The 19,642-nt window shown below is 32.1% G+C and overlaps 1 protein-coding gene across 4 annotated transcripts in view; it reads left to right on the top strand.

Annotated features, from left to right (window-relative positions):
- Positions 1-19,642, top strand: part of ADGRG6 (adhesion G protein-coupled receptor G6) — a 131,392-nt gene that overhangs the window by 76,670 nt on the left and 35,080 nt on the right. For 2 of the 4 annotated variants that reach the window (XM_081038529.1, XM_081038531.1), the window contains exons 6-12: positions 2,223-2,303; positions 8,031-8,116; positions 11,197-11,249; positions 12,239-12,301; positions 15,575-15,717; positions 18,117-18,228; positions 19,572-19,636. In XM_081038529.1, coding sequence (XP_080894655.1) covers positions 2,223-2,303; positions 8,031-8,116; positions 11,197-11,249; positions 12,239-12,301; positions 15,575-15,717; positions 18,117-18,228; positions 19,572-19,636 — 603 coding nt within the window. The remainder of the gene's footprint in view (positions 1-2,222; positions 2,304-8,030; positions 8,117-11,196; positions 11,250-12,238; positions 12,302-15,574; positions 15,718-18,116; positions 18,229-19,571; positions 19,637-19,642) is intronic. The other 2 variants (XM_081038530.1, XM_081038532.1) reach the window with 1 other exon arrangement.

The raw sequence follows: 19,642 nt of genomic DNA, 5'->3' as shown, positions 1-19,642 counted from the left end.
TCTCTCTGTTTGTTTCTTGTTAATTTTGGAAAATGCGGTTGTCATTGTTTTGATTTTTATCTTGATTTTTCTCTTGGGAAGCCAGAAACCAGCCAAACAGAAGAATTTCTGAATGTGCTTTAGTTGTGTGGGTGCGCAGTACGTACAGTGTGGAGAAAGAATGCATTCACGAACTGGATGACTGCATTTCTATAAAGCACTAAGATTTTTAAATGTGAATGATTATATGCTATTAACCAAGGGTTGATTTCATTTTTTCCCTATATTTCTTCTCAAGAATATCCACAAAGGTCCTGTATAAATATAATCATTCAATATTTTGAAAAAGTATTCCTGTTTAAAAAACAAGGGGAAAACTTAAGTTGAATATTCACTGAAGCTCAAGACAAGGCCATGAGGCAATATGATGTGCAATATAACTTATATATTAACATAAAAATAGTTATAGTAAACTAATATTAATATAATTTTATTAATCATTGTAATTCATAATGACTATGTTATGTTCAGTATTCTAATTATGTATTATGTACTAAACAGTTGCATGCTAAATAATACATAATTAAAATCTCATAAGTTTTAAAATAATAATACCGATATTTTGCTTTAATTGCTCCTCCTAATTACCTATGACCCACTTTCATCCATTTATTCCATTAAATGCTTCTTTATGAAGTAGTATATTCTATATACCACATTAAGAATCATGACCATGCCTTTTGTAAAAGCTGGATCTCTTATTAGGAGGAACAGAGCATGAAAATGACAGGGGTTGGAAGTAAGACTAAATGAATAGCAACTGAAGGTCTCTTCCGTGCTTCCAGTGTGGGAGTAGGGGTATAATTCATTATTATCTTTGTTTCCTTTCTGAGACATTATTCTTGATATTATTATCAATGAATACCTTATGAAAATATTATTATTAAGTAATTTTTTTCCATCAACTCAGTGTAGTTTTAAAATAAGTAAATAACATAGAAAAAACTTAATTTTACATGGTTCAAGATCTAAAGGTCTTTTAAAAAATATTTATGTATGTATTTATTTCCTTACTGATTTATTTTAATCTGACATACCTATAATACTGATTCCTTGGGTTAAAGGACAAGATGCCCAGCTATTTTTTCCCCTCCTATGTCCTAAATGACCAAAAATCGTTTCTCTGTTCATTGATGCATTTTTGCATTAAGATAAATGTAACTGATTGTTCATCATTAAAAAATAAAGATTTCAAAAAAAATTCCCCATTCTTAAGTATTATTTATTACTTTGGAATGGAACATATTTTAAGTTAAGGATGCATATTTTGAATTAAAGAATTCATTATTTTCTAGAAAGCCTTTAGACAGCAATTCTTTGTGTAATCACTTAAATGTTTTAAGTTTAGATAATTTTTCAAAAATTGAGACATAAATGGTTATTGTACCGCTGAATGTACATTTAATACAAATGTGCTCCTAGGATAAACTACAGGAAAATTATGTATATAGTTATTTTACTTTACAGCTCTTCTAGAATCCCTTAGAAAGATACCAAAGCATTACATAAGGGTTTAATCCTTGAGAGTTATAATATTAATAGAATCAGAAGCATATGTATGACATAATGCTTTGAAAATGTCTCCCCCATAAGGCACTTTATGAAATCCATTTTGTCCATCAAAGTTTAGTACAGTATTGGGATCTGTAAATGATTGATTTAATCTATATATTTTATTCTCTTTTGTTTTACTTTACATTTATCTTCTCAAGGAGAAATACATTTTCCTCTGATATTTTATTTCTCTATTCTCAGCGTAGTAGGGAGGCTGACTTAGTTTCGATAATTTTCAAGCTGACAGGAGCTGTGTAGACTGCCTTCTCTAAACTTTTCTTTTTACAAACTTAGGAAACTGAGTTCTAGAAAGGTTTAGTCATCCGCAGTGTGATCATTAGCCTGTTAATGGCAGAACTAGGTCTAGAATCCAATGTTCTTTCTCCGTTCCCTTTGTGCCAGTTCCAGACTCTTGCAATATGGTACCGAAGTCCATGTGCACTGATTCTTGATGTGCTATAGAAAGCATTGCTTTATCATATGCATTGTAACCTTAGAGTCTATTTAGTGGCAAGAAATGGTTTCCATTCCTCCGCTATAGACTGTCATGAATTAATTGTAGATTGCTCATCCATATTAACTGTCATGTGCTCCTTGCAAAATTACGTCTTTCTCATCTTTATTACCAGCTACTGTAAGCTCTCCTAGTACACCACCCACTGTCACCACTAACCTGCCTGTTACTAACAGAATCGATAAACAAAGCACTGGTAAGAAATTATTACCTTTTATGTTTGTAGTATGTCAGACATGACAAAAAATTGTATTCTAAGGGTGGAGATATCTAATGTTCAAACAAAGTTTCTGTTATTGGAATCAGTTGGTGCATTTGCAAGACTAATAAAATAAATAATTATCACTGGATTCTCTTGAGTTCCCCATTTTAATGACCAGTAGAATGGGTTCATTTCCAGCACCACTCTTCTGTACTTTTAGCTAAAATTCCTTTCAAAGGCACTTTTATGAGAAAGGCGTTTCATTACATGGAATTAATTTGCATCATGCTAGAGATCTGAGAAAAAAAAATTATTCATGGTATTTTGTCAGATTATTCTCTTGAGAAAACTACTTTTTAAAGGATTTCATAGTTTCAAAAAATGAAATAATTTTAGTAATTTAATTTTTCACTAAAGCCAACTTTATGTTCAAATATTTGTGACATTTAAATCCATTTATATGACAACACTTTGCTCTCTGTTTTTATTTTTTGAAGAATAATGGTTAGAATGTGATTGGCTATTAACTAAATCACCCATAAATCAATTTTTGATTGATTTATACTTCAAGTAACTGCCAATACTTCTTGCTTTTTTTTCTTCATATATACTTTCCTATTTATATTATTTGTAATTTACAAATATAGCAGTTATATAAGATAAGAAATGAGCAGGGGAAATTCCAGGTGAATTGAGTTATTATTTAATCTGTTGCCTACATGGACCACATACCTAGGCTTTGGTAATTCAGAGTAAGTGATTTCAGTTTTTTCTGAAAAAGAGAAATTCCAATCAGGTGACCACACCATTGCCTCAAATACAGTAATATTCTCAAATATGGGATATTAGAAACAAAGGAATTTTCTCGACCCCAATTTTTTAACTGACGAGGCCAAGACATCTGTAGTATGTTACCAGGGACTGAAACTCAGAGAAAAGAAACCCACATAGTTCACTTTTTCTTTTGGCTTTGGGGGTTACATCAACTTCCTCTGTAAGAACATTTAAATTGGAAGTATGGAATATTTTACATGAAACGTAGATATAAATTTCATTAGGGTTATAAAGACATCGATTCAGGGAAGTGTTTATGGTTATTCTGGTAGTTACACCAAGGAGATTTATGATGGAGCAAGAATTCCAGCAACCCCCAAGAAAGCAACAGCAGCTGAAGTTTCCAGTGCATATTTCACATGGATTCCAGCCAGTAGATGGGAATATTATAATTCTAACTAAGTATTTCGCTCTTTGTATGAACATACAAAGAGCCTCTGTGGCATTCTCCCTCCAGGACTGGCACATCCTCTACTGCCCAAGAACATTTATATGATGCTTCAGAGTTCTTGACTTGGTGGAGCAGAGCTATACTCACTGAATCATGTCATTTCTGACATTCTTGAAGAGAGCCTTGTTTAGTCCATCTTTCTCTGCGTCATAGCCTTCACTGGAGTTTCAACAAAGCAAGCAAATGTTAGAATCAGTTGAAATGGTTTCACTTGGCCACATTAAAGAAAAAAAAAAAACTAATATAGATGATTCTTGATAAAAATATAAACCTAGCATTTAAAAATGTTTCAAAATATTAAAAAGTTATCATGTAGTAAAAATATTCTCAAAATTGTATACTCAAATTCATGCACCATTTTTAAAATCATATCCTTGAACCACCTCTACTATTTATATAAGTTTTTTTTTCTAAATTGACTTTTTTTTTGCTTGAATATTTTTATTTGCATGGGAAAATTGATATCACTATTGTAAAATGAAAGCATTACTACTTGTTTTAAAATAGAAGTGAAAAGTGAAAATAAATATAATGAAAACAATGTTACTGAATTACCCCTTATCCTACTGTTTTCTCCCATCTCAGTGACTGAAGCTTTCATTATCTTCTTAAAAGGAAAAATAACAAAGTGTTAGAGACAGACTATAGTCTAAATAACATTTTTTCTTTGATGTAGTCAAATTTCTAATAATTGAAAGGAGAACTACTTGTTCACCTTGTGAATAAATGGAATTTAGTGTCATGTCCTGGACTAGCTAAGATCATTCACATATTATCAACAATTTCAGATACACTTCTCTTATTATGCCTTGGGAAACTGACATAGTAAACATTCTCAGGCCTATGATCTGATATATTAGAGAATCTATTTTGTTCTCCATTAGAAAGATAGACACAAGAAAGATAGACACATCTATCAAATCTGTTTTCTACCTTATCCAGTTTTTTAAACTCTGGACTGTTAGAGTTTTACTAACTTCATCAGTAATGAGGGGAGAGGGATTGAAATTGTTTGATAATCAAGTATATTTCTTCAATATATCAATAAAATGTGCTTTCCTAGCTTTTGTGAAATGTTTCTCTTTTTCTGTGTAAAGTTTTTGTTATTTTTAATACGACTTTTATCTGATACCTCATATTTTATACTGCAAAAAACCTTATCTTCGAAGCTACTTTGCACAGATGTTTCAGGAAATAGTGGATAATCTAGGTATTCCCACAAATAACCATTGTGCCGTTTCCATTACATTCCCAAGAAAAGCTCTTGAACTAATCACTATTTCCATTTTCTATGCTTGAAGCATCACTGTAGTGCTACTGAATGTTAAACTTTTATAAAGTCAGCAACCCAAGTGAGGAACTAACTCCACTAGCCCTAATTGTTCTAAAAACCTAGCTTGTAAGTGCAAATTATAACATTGCTTCTGGTTTCTCACATACATTTAACTACTTAAGTAAGAAATTACCTATCAGGCTATTTGTGTGGCTCCAACAATCAATCTAGGTTTAATATTCCAGCTATTCTAAAGAAATTATATATGCAAGATAATCAGGACTCCAGTCACAAATGCCACTGTTATATCATAATTACCATTAGTTCAAAGAAATAATCTTGAATCTAAAATAACATTTACTTTATATTTTAACACAGACCTTTTCAAATATGTATATATTTAAATCTACCTTTTCTGATCTATATTTCACAGCATAGAATAGAGAGTAAATGAAGTAGTACCTTTTTGGCATCTTCCCAGAAACTCTGAAAAGAATGTTCAGAAGACTAAAAGGAACAATTAACGGCAGAAAGACCTCCAGACAGGAATAGTGTTTTAATAGCATCTCTGTAGAAGCAAGCAATCATTTCTACTTTGAAGTTCTTCATGGCTGGAATAGTTATCTCATTGGAGAATGGATATAGTCATAAATAATTTTTTTTCCAAAGAAATGTCTATCATGAATTTTTTTGGCCTGGATGCTATTATTAGTACAGTACATATATCTTTTGAAGTATCTGGTACATGTGAAGATTTGTGACTAGCCTTTCTATTGAGACACTTTGGGAGTTGTTACATTTATAGGAGAAGACAACTTGACTGCAAGGATGACATGGAAAAGCCTGCATCAGTGTGTCTTAATTGTGCATTTTCTGCACTGGCAATGCTTAAGCTGATTATTTTGCTGCAATTCAAAACCCTTTTCACCAACTCTTCAGTGGACATTTTATTTTCCTTTGACAATTCACTCTTGGACATTTCTCATGATTACTTGTTGACTACATTATTAAAAAATTTTAAAGACATACAAGTAGCCTCCACGGACTAGTTTTTGGCAAAGTGAATAAATATCTTATTCCAAGACTTCTGAGGAAAGACTACTTGATAATGATCCATAGCACAAGAGATTCTCTTGTGTTACAAGAGAATCTGTAACACAAGTTGCTAGGTTGTTTGGTATATTCACGTATTTTATTTGCTTTAAGCAATATAATTCTAAAGAGAGTTCTATATTTATAAATTGGTTTAGGCTGCCTCTGATATTGGATGTCTTTCTTATTTATAAAAACAGTGAATTGACGAAAAAAATGAAATATTTAAAATTTAAAAATATCTTAAATAATTTATGCTTTCATAAAATTTCAGAAATGTGATTAAAAATACTTTTTAGTATTTTGCAGTATTTTCCTGAGAGGAAAAGAATAATACTCTTTTAACAAAAATGCCTTAGGTCTCCATCTAGTGGTAGCTTTTCAGTTACTCTGCTGGCATCAAGTGAACATTCACAGAATATCCTCAGGATCCTGAAATAAATGTAGAATCTTAGACCTCTGCAATTTGAGTTTCCTCTCAATCATTCTGAATGTCCATGATTTGATATGATGAGATCTACAGTGTAAAAGCTTTTTTGGTCTGGATTATTATCATTGTTTTAAATATATTTCTCTAAATATTTTTCATTCAGAACATATTTTTTTAAAGAAACATAAAGATCATTAAATACCTGCAGAGTTTTAGAAGCTGAAATAACCCAGTCTGCATAAATTAAGCTCACTGTACTTGGAGCAATTTCATATTTTCATATTAATCCAGGAGTAGCAATTTTTTTTTTTTTAGCATGATTCTGACCTATATACTAGAAAAGTATTTCCATAGTAGTTGAACTGGAATTTGCATTTTGGTAGATTTGGGAGTTTCCATAGGCATACTTTTTTGTAATTTCTGTCCAAAAATCTTCAGTAAATCCATTCCCCATTATTGTTTAAAGGTATTTGTTTATATTTTCTGTGCATATTTCACATAAGACTTACCAAAACATAAGCCTGAATAAAGATGACTGACAATAATGGAGATTCAGAAATTTGTTTTTTCTCTATATAACCTACTATATATTTTTTAAATTTATTAGTTTCAGGTGTACAAGACAAGGTAATACTTAGACGTTCATCATTTATATCCCTCACACTGTGAATCCCCCTCCCCCCACCCATATTTTAAAAGTGTCTGTCTTTCATTAGATACTTGTAGTAAGGTGCCCATTAATAAACACTTAGAGAGATTTAGCAAATCCTGGCTGATGAGATTAATTAGATAGATCGATGGATGGATGGATGGATGGATGGATGGATGGATGGATGGATGGATGGATGGATAGATGATAGATAGGATAGATAGATAGATAGATAGATAGATAGATAGATAGATAGATAGATAGATAGATAGAGGTATATATCTATAGATATAGATATATAGATATAGATATATAGAGAGAGATATGTATGTTTGAATGTTATTGCCAATAGAAAAAAGCAGAATCTTCTGACATAATGTTTTCTAAAGCAAACTTGTACAATCAAAATTCTGTTTATAAATAATTGTTTTTCCCCCGTCTACTTTGGACAACTGACTACTTCTGTGGAATTTTGATGAAAAATCTGTTGACATCCAAATCAATCATTTAGAAGTAAATGCTTTATTGGGGAGAGGAGGAGAAAGGGAGAATAAGGGCTTGAGGGCAGTAAATACGTGTATACCTGTTCTTTTTCAAGTTAACGCCTGCCTATCATCTCATACAAGTTTTCACAGGCCAAACTGTTTATAATGTACAAAAAAAGATAATTCCTTGTAACAATTCAAAGTGTACATGAAAAAAAATCATCACTTTACAGATCATAAATATCAGAAATCTGTAGAATTTAAAAATACAAAGAATCATGCAGGTGATAATTTAAGAGCAATGAATTATATATGAGTAACCTGATAACTATTTTTAAGAAGTTGCAAAGGTCATTGAGCATAATGTCAAAATACCTCAGAAATTTTCTGTACTAGTAGACTGTTTTTTTTTTAAATTGTATGAAACTATGTGATTGTAAATTTACATTGATAATTATATGACTATAAAATTTAATTAATGGCCTAAATCCTATTTCCAATGGACAGATGGAATTATCTATAGAATTTCAATAGTGATTCAAAACATCCTTCGTCACCCTGAGGTAAAAGTACAGAGCAAGGTGGCAGAATGGGTAAGTAAACTCGTAAAATTTCTTTTTTGGTTTTAAATCATTAACCTCTATAAATTTGGAAAATTCCCTACTGTTTGGGTAACTGAATACACAGATCATACTGAAGCATAGATACTGTCCATTATAAATGTATAAATCGATATGTTAGTAAGATGTTCCGTATAGAAAGAGAGGTGAATTTGAAAAAAAAAGGGACTAATAGACTATTAATGTCTAAATAATTAATTGTCACACAAATGGAAATGTGTATTGTTAGGTATCTTTATTTATTATTATATCCATATATTTTCAGCACTGTTTTGAAAAGTGTGTTGCTCTTTATAATTTAATTGTTTGACTGATTCAAAAACCAAAGAGTATTAAAATATATACAGTAGGTCCTCGAATAATATTGTTTCATTCAACGTTTTTCAGTTATAACGTTGATAAGATGCAATCGAAACTTAACTCTTATTCATATCAGTTAGTCTGTGGTGAAATTGGTTTCATTATACATCATTTCACTTCAACTTGCAGAACCTATTGATAACTTTAAGTGAGTACTTACTGTGTTATGAAAATCTTCTACCCATCCTTGTAGCTCTCCTGTCTGGAGATCAACCCATTTGGTTGGAAATTACTGTCACTTTTTCTTTGGTTTTCCAGAATTTCTTTGTGTATATAAAAGATTATAGATTCTTACTTTTTCTCCTTTTTACTTTACAAAAGTAACATAGTTTACACACCATTCTACACTGTACTTATTTTGTTATTCCCAAATTTGCAACGTTAGTAGATACAGACCTTTTTAATTTTTTTTTTAAACAGTGCTTCAGATTCCATTATGTCACCATCTACATAGTATTTATTTAACAAGTTTTCTGTTGATGGATGTTTAGATTATAATTTATTTAACCTGCATTACGTTAGTGAAAATTTTGGTAATTTCCAATTTAAAAAAAACTTTAACATTTTATTTCCTTTTTATTTCTTACAATACAACCTATGGATTTTTTTTTGAAGAAATAAAATTTTTATTAGACCTATAACAAGTAAAGAGATCAAATTAGTAATTTAATAACTCCCCACAAAGAAAAGCCCAGGCCCAGGTGACTTCACCATTGAATCCTATTAGACATTTAAAGAATTACTACAAAATCTCCACAAAGTCTTACAAAATACAGAAGAGGTGGCCTTTCTTAACTCATTAGATCAGGTAGTTACCGTGCCAAAGGTCCAGTTGCTCGCCACACAGAAGCCAAAACTTAACCTATGGATTTTTTTCATTTTCTTCTTGGTAACAATCTCAAAGTTTAATTTTATACAGGTGTCTCTTTTTTGTATTTTTCCCCCTATCTACAGCATACTATGAGACTTTGTACTACATTTTATATATAACACTATTAAAGTTCAGAGTTTTTGTGAATAAAGTCAGTTGAGTATACATTCTCAAGTAAGAAAAATGGACTTTCTTATATGTGTCTGATAAATATGTCCTTGGTAACAATAGAAAGTTAGACCATTCATTGAGAGCTAGTGGTGACAATACATACATATACTATTAGGTTGGTGCAAAAGTAATTGTGATTTTTGCAATTATTTTTAACGTTTTAAACCACAATTACTTTTGCACCAAACTAATGTATTTGAAGAATAATAGGAAAAGTTTTATTTTTAAACACGTTGACCACAGGAAATAATAGTATGTGATTAACAACTCTGTTACAAAATTGGGGGTAAAAGTGAAATTCTCCAATAGAAGTCAGAGAAAAACATACCGTTTACTTTTGGAATGATACATTAGTAAGTAATTTAAACACTAAATGTTTTTAATTTCTAAATGGAGAGTAGGTTTTACAAAAGAGTATTTTTTGGATCCCATTTTTTTCCAGCATTATTCTTTTTGTGTTTTTTTTTTTTAAGTCAGAATGTTTTCAAAAGATAAAATTGTTTATTTTTGTTCTCACATAAACTACTTCTAATGCTATGAATCTTGAAAATTAGCAGTCAGTGGAGAATCTGCTTTAGACAGATATAATTTTACATTTGTATTTATTTTATGCATGGTTTTCGACATAGCATCTTTCTCATCTGAAGCTTCTGGACACTTTCAGTTTAATATACAAGACACTAAAGCAGATCCTAAGTAGTGTGTCTGATTCATATTATTACTATTTATAATTTAAAAATATTATTTTAAAATATTTAAGGTGTTAAATTTTAACACTTTTTGCTAGAATTTCCTAGAATTTCCATTCAGTTTTAGAAATGCTTGCTGGGAGGGCTAAATGTGTATATGAAATAAGACCAAAAAACCCTTTAGAGGTGATACATAAATAAGAGAATTTCATGTCAGTCAGGAAGTCCTGTTTTGTGATTGTATTGAATAATGAATGCATCAAAGAAGGTGGTTATTTATATTGAAAAGAATCTGTTGCTTCATTAAAAAGTCTGATGCTGAGACCTGTAAAGACTTTAATAATCACATAATAAAATATAATTCTCAATAATCTTGAACTTATTTTTGTTTGTTTTTTAAAGGTTTATATTGTTAATTTATAACTTTTCTTACTGCTAACATTCTTGTGAGAGGATAATTACCAGAAAAACATGTTTTACTATGCCTTGATGTCTGTTGAATATAGAATATGGAAGGTGTTTATTGTGCTAATCTTCCCCGTGTACCTTCTTACAGCTAATTTGGAAGTCCATTATAATATGAGCTAGAGAGGAAAATGTAGTGTTTACCAACAGACAGAGTTGGGTTCCCATCTGGGATCTGCTATTTCTTAGTTGGGTGACCTTAGGCAAGCTCTTTCATATCTGTGAAGCTCAGTTTCTTCGTTTATAAGACGGCAGGGGCAGATAATACCTATCTCATTAGTTATTGTGAGAGTGAAAGGAATAACATTTGTAAAGTTCTTGGCATACAATGATCCAGTAACTGTTATCTTTACCTTACTTTCACTCCTCTAGCTCTCTGGGATTTTTCCCACGTTCTTAGTCCAATAACAACTTATCTTTTGGGAGGGAAGAAACTTGATTCAGATTTTTTTTTTTAAGCATTACCAAAACTCACCCTATTCCATTGTATTTTTCAGCTCAATTCAACCTTCCAAAATTGGAACTACACTGTCTATGTGGTTAATATCAGGTAAATGACAGAATGAATTATTTGAAAAATAAAAAGTAGTGTCTAATTTAGTACTGCTCTCTCTCTTTCTCTCTGATTATCCCTACACATAACATAGACACACACACACATTCATAATCTTTCTCAAACAACTATATTATGTCATTTCTTTGCACAAAAAACTTCAATGTTAGAGCAATAGTTTTAAAACGTATTTTGATCTTGGATCCAAGTAATTTTTTAAAATTTAGCTTGTACTCCCAAAAATATTTGTGATTTTAAATAAGTTGCATATATGTGTGTTTGAGTATGTATTACTTAACCAATATATTATATATTATAATGTATTGCAAATTAAAAGAGGATAATTAAATATGAATAGAAGTTCTGTTAGTTTATTCTCACACCCAGTGGATCACCTACAGTACCCTTTGGGTTGCATGTACCCCAGTTTGGAGATCATTTTTCTATAAGACATCTATAGCCAATTACAAACTAGTTTTTCAAAATTAACTTTCACTGTTCTTCTATTTAAATATACCACCAACTCCCTAGCAAATCATATCATATGTATATGCTCCTCTGCACCTGGTTTTCACAGTTTTATACTTAAATTTGCTTTCTAAAGTGTATTACATGAACCCTAAGCATATATTCTGTGAACCCAAAAGATATAATAACACAAAGAAATTGAATGGTCAAATGAGTTCAATGAGGACATTGTTAAACGAACGGAAGCAGGTTTCTATATATCAGAACATCTCAGATGCTTTACTATACTAAAATGCATGGTGAATCTTGAAAAGAGAGCAAGGGCACGTAGTCACCGAGTTTATTTGACTGTGGAGCTAGGTTGCCTCATGTATATGAAAGAGCTAGAACCTCAGAACATACCTTTGGAAACACTGTCTTAGAATGTGTGTTCTGCCTTTCTTATACCTCCTCAAATTTTGTAATGAGATGGTGTGGCAGACCAGGTTGATAATGAATATACATATTTTTATTTATAGCTTTCACCTGAGCACGGGAGAGGACAAGATTAAAGTCAAGAGAAGCATTGTGAATGATCAAAGGTAAAACTGAGAAAGTCTTCCTGAAGGTGTAGCACCCTTTCTCTTGCCCTCTGTTTTGACTATCTGGTAGACCAACGAAATCAGTGAAATAGGAAAGAAATGTTTTAATCACATTGCACATTTAGATTATTTCTTTAAAACTAATACACAATTTGTTTTCTTGTAGTCAATACTGTAATACAGCAGACTGGATAGAAATATACATCGGATGGAAAATAATTCAGAAGTAGAATATTTAAAATTAGTGAATTCTTAGTTTTATTATTTCCAGTTTATTTATGATAACCCATTACTTCTCATTTGAAATTTCAAAGAGACCTTCAAAGAAAAATAAAATTATTATAACTTTTGAAAAAGTAAGGTATTTATGTATGATAGCATATAATAATATGGGTAATAGATGCCACAATATTTCCTGCGTTTAAAGCCATCAGCTAATTTTCTGAAGCCTCCTTTTAAATTTGTATCAATATCATGACTCAGGCAGGTAATTTAATGGATATGTCCACCATATAAAATCAGTCAGCATATAAAAGCCAGCTGTTCAGAGTGCCATATAATGAAAAACAACCTAGACTCCTAAATGGAATACATTTAATTGTGTTCAAGGTACTATATTGCATCTTTATAGAACACACAAAAAATTACTTGAAAAGCAAAAGTTCGCATAAATCTTGCTTCATTTCAATTTAAATTATGGATTTACAATTATAATGATGGAATGTATACTTCTTTCCAAATGATATATTATGAGAAGATAAAAATAAAATTCCATATGAGTGCTGACCAGAGATTTTTATTTTTGTTTTTTATGGGTTTTTTTTTTCTTTTTCTATTCATGAGAAAAAGATGTCTTTAAAGTTACATTTGAAACTTATTTCTGTATATATTCAACAAACAGGATTCAGCTATCTGATTAGGGATAGTTGTTTCTATTTTCTGACATTGTTCCGTTCCCTTTATGATCTGAAGTATAGAGTAATGAATTTTTATATTGTTGATGATGACAGAATGTTTCTCCTCTACTTAAATAATTTCTTCTCCAACCCTTACTGATAGGTCATATTGAGCTTTAAATCACAGACAGGATCCCTTTGCTGAACGCTGTCTGGTGATTAGAGCAGCCCTAGTGTAGGGTATCACCAATGGTAGACTCTCTTCAGGAAGTCAGCATTGCCCTTTTTAGTTCACTTACTGTGATTCTTCTACTCCCTGACAATATTAAAATCAGCCAACATTAGTATATGTCAGCACCTCAGAAACTCTTGCAGGAAAGACATTTAAATTTATGGAACTTCAGTTTGCTGTCTGTCAAACCACTGGGTAACTTCACAGAAATTATAGGGAGAGTGAAATAAGACAATGTATATTGGCAAATTCACACATTTCCTTTTTTATTTTTTTGGTATGAACATTTGACGTTGTTTAAAGACATATTCTTACAGTCTTTCTCCCCTCTCTTTTTTTCTACTTTCTAATGCTCCTGATAAACCTTTGTAGTCTCTCATAGTTTTTCTTAAAACCATAGTCCACTAGTTTTACACACACACTTTTTTCCAAACATTTCCTTTCAATTAGATTGTAACACAACACACACCATAGCTTCAGATAACACTATCATACTCTATCGCCTAGACAGACAGGAAACCAAAGTCACAGAGACTGGTTTATTCAAAGAAGGAATGACTGATGGTAACAACAGATAGAACTTGACTTTGGAGAACTATAAATAGTTTCAGTTTTCAGGATGAGAGAGGAAAACAATCCAGATAAGACCTGTGACAATTCATGGTCATTCTTGAATTGCTGAATTTGGTGTTCAATATCATCCACAATACATTATGCTAATTATGTTCTCAATATTCAAGAGAAATAAAGGGTCATAATTCGAACTGAGAGTGCTCAGTAATGGCAAAGTTTATCTTCCAATGATAATTTAGTCAAGGGATACTTTTTCTTAGTCCATGTTAAAAATTTAGTTATCACAGTTCATTATATTCACTTCTATGTTTATCTCATCCTGATATATGGCTTATATCTGAGCATTAAGCAGTAGATCATTTTAGAGGTGAATAGCCCTTCAGAATGAATTATGAAGACAGTAGAGCATTTTGTCTTTGAGATTAGGATAGATGCTTCGGGAAAAATTAGAGCTATTCTTTATTTTCATCTAAACTTCAATAGAAAATGTCTTACTTATTTTTTGCTTTCTTTTCAGGGCCACAAATATATTAATATTCGATTTCATTTTTATTGATAACCAAAGAATTTCATAAATAAAATATGGCATGATTCTCCACTGAGTAGCTTTATAGTTATGTCAAAAACAATGCTACTGCTTTGACTTTGGCATGTGGACAGTAACTGATATTGATGATATAGTGCCTTACTCATATTCATTTATCCTCACAATATAAAGAAGGAAGTTCTATTATAAACGCAGAGCTTGCACATATAAGGGAAAAATGTTACCCTCTACCTGACAAAATAATGTCACTTAACTTTACCTCACTGTTGAATTAATAGTTTTGATTTCTGTTACTGACTATAGCTGGGATTGTGATTCATCAGAAAATTGTATTACTTCAAATTGTAGAGCCAGAGTTTTGATGGGGCCTTTAGGATACATCTCTATTTCCCATAGAGATATTTCCTTTTTAAAGACATTCAAGGTCAGACAGTCTACAGACTTCTTCAGTAATATGCTGGCCAATCATTGAGTATATTTTGAGTACTTATTTTGTAACTTTTCCCCATGCAAAGTACTTGAAAATGCTTTACTGAGATGGAAAATCATTTCTCACAATTCTCAAGAAATTGTAACACATTTGTAAACAATAATACTTAATAATCTCAAAAGTGTAATTGAAATTTACACAAAAATGTAATTAGTTGAAATTTAATTTTTCTAAAATCCTTTATTTTTGGCTATAAAAAATGTAGAATTAAACGTAAGTATGTCTTTTCCTTGCATGCATGCTATTAAATTTTACTAAAAATGTTTCTCAAAAGAAATGGGGTGATGTGATCCGATATGATAGAATTATACACGCAATATTCTATAAAATCTATTTAAATAGAGACATTTTCAGTACTATCATTTATGCAGCAACAGAAACTTATGAATGTCTTGGCATATTTTTTTAGTCTCAACACTTTATGATCATCCCTCTTAACTACTATATCCAAATCGTCTATTTTTTTTACCAAAAAAAAGACAAAAACAAAAAAACAACCAACCCAACAACCGTTCTATCTACAATGTTTTCCTAGGTTGGTGATTTGGGCCCTTCTAGTTTACAATGCTACCAACAATCTCAATTTAGAAGGAAAAGTCATTCAGCAGAAGCTCTTGAAAAGTAATGAGTCCCTGGATGACGGCTTGAGGCTATATACAGTGAATGTGAAGCAACTGGGTGAGTGCCTTTAATATTTTTTTTATAATATGCGTTTTATCTAACTATTAGGTTTAATTGAAACAACAACAAAAATATTCGTCCTACGTGTGTTGTTGCTTATTTAAAGCTATTTTTTCTATTGATGAAATTCATCATAGTGTTGACATTGCAGCAAATCAATGCCTATGAATCTAAAGGAATGAAAGAGGCAGAGGAGAGTTTATACTCTCTTTTTGCGGGGTGGGGTGGGGGGAGGGATTATGATAATACTAAGAGTCAGAGCACAATGCCAGGATAGTCTTGACCAGACTGGCTTCAACTTTAGGAATAAAGAGTGTATATATATGTGCATGTGGGAACTCTAATGAGGTAAATCTTATAAAAGGAATTGATTATAAAACATTTCCTCCTCTACCGGATCTGTCTCCATTAATGAATGACACCACTGTCTTCACTGGAATAGGCCAAAAAACTGGGAGTTATCCAGGACCTAGATTCAACTCTTCCCTAGCCACCATTTACATTCTAAGCTCCAGCCACATGAGTGGTACTGCGCGCACCTCCCCAAACCTGCCGTCTCTCTTATACCTCCTTTCTATGTCTTTGCCCAAGCTGCCCTTCTCTACTCTCACCATCTACCTGCTCATCACCTATGTAGTTTTAAAGACAGCCCCAAGCCACTCCTTCTATGAAGCCTTTTCTGTTGTCACTTGTATGGACAGATATCAGTGCCTTGAGCCCCCACTTCCTGCTGCCCACATACCTAGAGCACCGTGGACATTAGAAGACCAGAGTATTTAACTGGACCTATTTGTGTTATATGTATTTCCTTTAAACAGGAATTTCCTCTGGCGTAAGAACACATCTTATTTTTCTTTAACTTCCCACCTCTTCCCAGGACCCAGCACATTCCTCAGCACTTAGATACTTAAATAAATAAATAAAGGAGGTTTGATAGGCAAAGTTTAGAAAAGCAAATGATCAAAAATCTGGACAACAAAAGCAAAGTTATTGTTCTAATGTTATTATATAATTACAACGATATTATGATTAGGTACATTAGTGGAGATCAAAAGAAAATTTTGACACTTTTCCTTAAACACACGGCAGGAGGTTGAAGTAGGGGAAGCAACTATATTCCTCGGCCTCTAAAAAGCGTGATTATGACTGAGGCCAGAATCACAGTGTAATAAAGGAGCCGGCATCTTAGCTTCTACAGGGAACCACCCATCTCTAATGGGTCAACATACACATTTACAAAGAACTCACAGAGATGGAAGAATGCAAGTCATCATCAACAGTTTCTGAGCATCTGTGAGAAATTGCTTGTTCCTTTACAAGCAGGGCTTCTTGGGGGTGAGGACATACAAATGTTACCCTTTCACACATAGGAATCTCCACAAAGAAGTAGCTTGACCAATGGCAGTTTATATATGATGAAGTAGCCCTGTGAGGACTAACCATTTCTCTGACCCCAGCGGCTGAGGAATCCCAGAAGAACTCTCTTTGCATACTTAGACATGTTAATTTATACCACTTAATTTAAATCCTACACTCTGTTGTTTTTCTGCACGTGGTTCTGTGAAGAAAAGTTTCTACCAACTGAAGAAAAAAAAAAGAGTCAAACCCTGACAATTTTAAGGCTCAGAATAAGATGGAAAGGTTATTGAAATGTTTAAAAATTGGTGACTGCAATATTGATTCCCAATAGTCTGATATAACTTGCTATTTTTCAGTACTGAGATACAAGATTTTGTTGTTGTTGATATATTGCTTTTATTTTGGTATTTTTGAAATTGTAAATTATTTATGGCATGACACTGACCCAAGGAGTTCTCAAACAACAGGTGGGATGATTTGAGGATGAAAGTGTATGTGTAAGATGGTGAAGATGGCTCACAGGTGTCTTCTTGCCATTTCCCCAGCGGACTTCTGGGTAGAAGATGCTTTAAAAGCAGTTGGAGATTTTTCCATAAAATATGCTCACAATTCAATGATAATACTATGGAGACATTCTTTTGAAAAATAAGATCAGTGGGGAATTTACACTTTGAATTTTTCAGGACTATTTTCATTTTGTGTAGTGTGTATTTCTTGAATAAATCTTTATTTTACTGATTTTATCTACTAGTGATTTACATTAGAATCATAATATATGTTACATTTTATGCTCATGTAAATATGTGATTTTATTTGATGGTTTTGTAAGCTGTAATAACTTTTGTATCTGAAATGCATTAAATGTTTATTTTTTCATAACTTCTAAATTTTTACAAATTCTGAACATAAAGCCTAATATTTTAGTATTACATAAAATAAATACGTAATTACCAGCATGATTGTTTTGCTCTCATCGTGTACCTCTAATTTCAAAAAATAGATTAATATTTCTCATGTTGGTTCTTATTTTCACATAGCTTTTTGTATTGCTGAGGAAGATCCCAAAGGCTATCAATGGCCACTTATTGCACCATCTGAATATAAGCTTCCTTGTCCAGGAAAGAGGAACTATTCTGCTTCACGGATATGGTAATACTTTCATTGACTTGCCAGCAAACTCCACGTCATCTATCTTCCCAGGGTTCTTATGCATGTTGCACCACGGTTCCCAGGCATTGTGTATTGTTTAGAAAGAAGGACAGGAATCTCTGTGTGTGCCTAAATCATACACACCATGGGGGGTAAAGATGAAGCAGGTAGATTACCAATAAAAGTATTTTTACTCCAAGAAACATGCTAATTTTGCCTTTTCCAAAGATGGAGAAATTTGGAAAGAGCGAAGCACCGGGTATATGGATGAACCAGGCCAGCTCACAGCCTTTGAACATACCTCTGAAACTCTAAGACTTTTAAGCTATTTGGAGTGGCTACTTTTGGAGGGGGAAGAGGCAGCAAAAGAGAATAAAGACAGGATCCATGTTAGGGCAGTCTTCTAATGGAGGCTGTCAGTGTATAGATTTTCCCTAAATGTTGAACAGAAACCTCAGACAGGTCAACTGCAAGTCAATCCCAGTTCTTCACCCTCTACCTTATGTCCAAGTAGAGTTCTCTTAGTGGAGGAATTCAGAAACTGGAACTGCCAAGTAGAAATACCGTGTTTCCAAAAATAAGACCCAGCTGGACCATCAGCTCTAATAGAGCCAAACTTAATGTAAGACCTGGTATTAAATTAAATTATATTATATTATATTATATTATATTATTATATTATGTTATACCCAGTATTATATATATATTATATTATACCCAGTATTGTATTATATTATATTATACCGAGTATTATATTATATTAGACCTGGTCTTATTTTAATATAAGCTGTTGATCCGGCTAGGTCTTATTTTCCGGGAAACATGGTATAATAGTTTGAACCTACTGCTGTGTTTGACACATGCTAAGGAGGAAATAAGGGGGTATAGAGACTTTTAAGACTTGAATGTGAAACATGAGTCTACCTCTTCCTGGCTGAGAGACCTTGGAAAATTCCTTGGCTTATCTTAGTCTTTTTCCTCATCTATAAAACGTGGAGTATAATCTGCTTTACAGCGTTATGTGAAATAAACATCAGATTGTATCCAGAAAGTTCTTAAAGCAGTACTTGACCCATATTACCAAATATGCCTTTAACCTTAGTTACCAGATGAAGCCTAGGTTAGGCTACAGGCTCTTGCTAGTATTTTGTTTTCCATGATTCATGCACCTGATTTTTTTTCCAATAAGAATTTTTAATGAATTTAATTTCAATGAATTATACTTTTATTTTCAAATGAAACTTACCTAGATATCAAGACAAATTCTACAACTTTTTATTAACTAATTTTGCCATTTATAATGTCATATATGCCAAATATGTGAAATATTTTTTATTTCATAGTTATCAGGACCCTGTCAACACATCTTTAGCCTACTGGGGGCCTCCTGATATCTCCAATTGTTCAAGTAAGT

Source organism: Rhinolophus hipposideros (genome assembly GCF_964194185.1).
Source record: "Rhinolophus hipposideros genome assembly, chromosome: 3".
Lineage (NCBI taxonomy): Eukaryota > Metazoa > Chordata > Mammalia > Chiroptera > Rhinolophidae > Rhinolophus > Rhinolophus hipposideros.
Note: the sequence above shows the minus strand (reverse complement) of the source record. Positions and strands in the feature narration are given on the sequence as shown.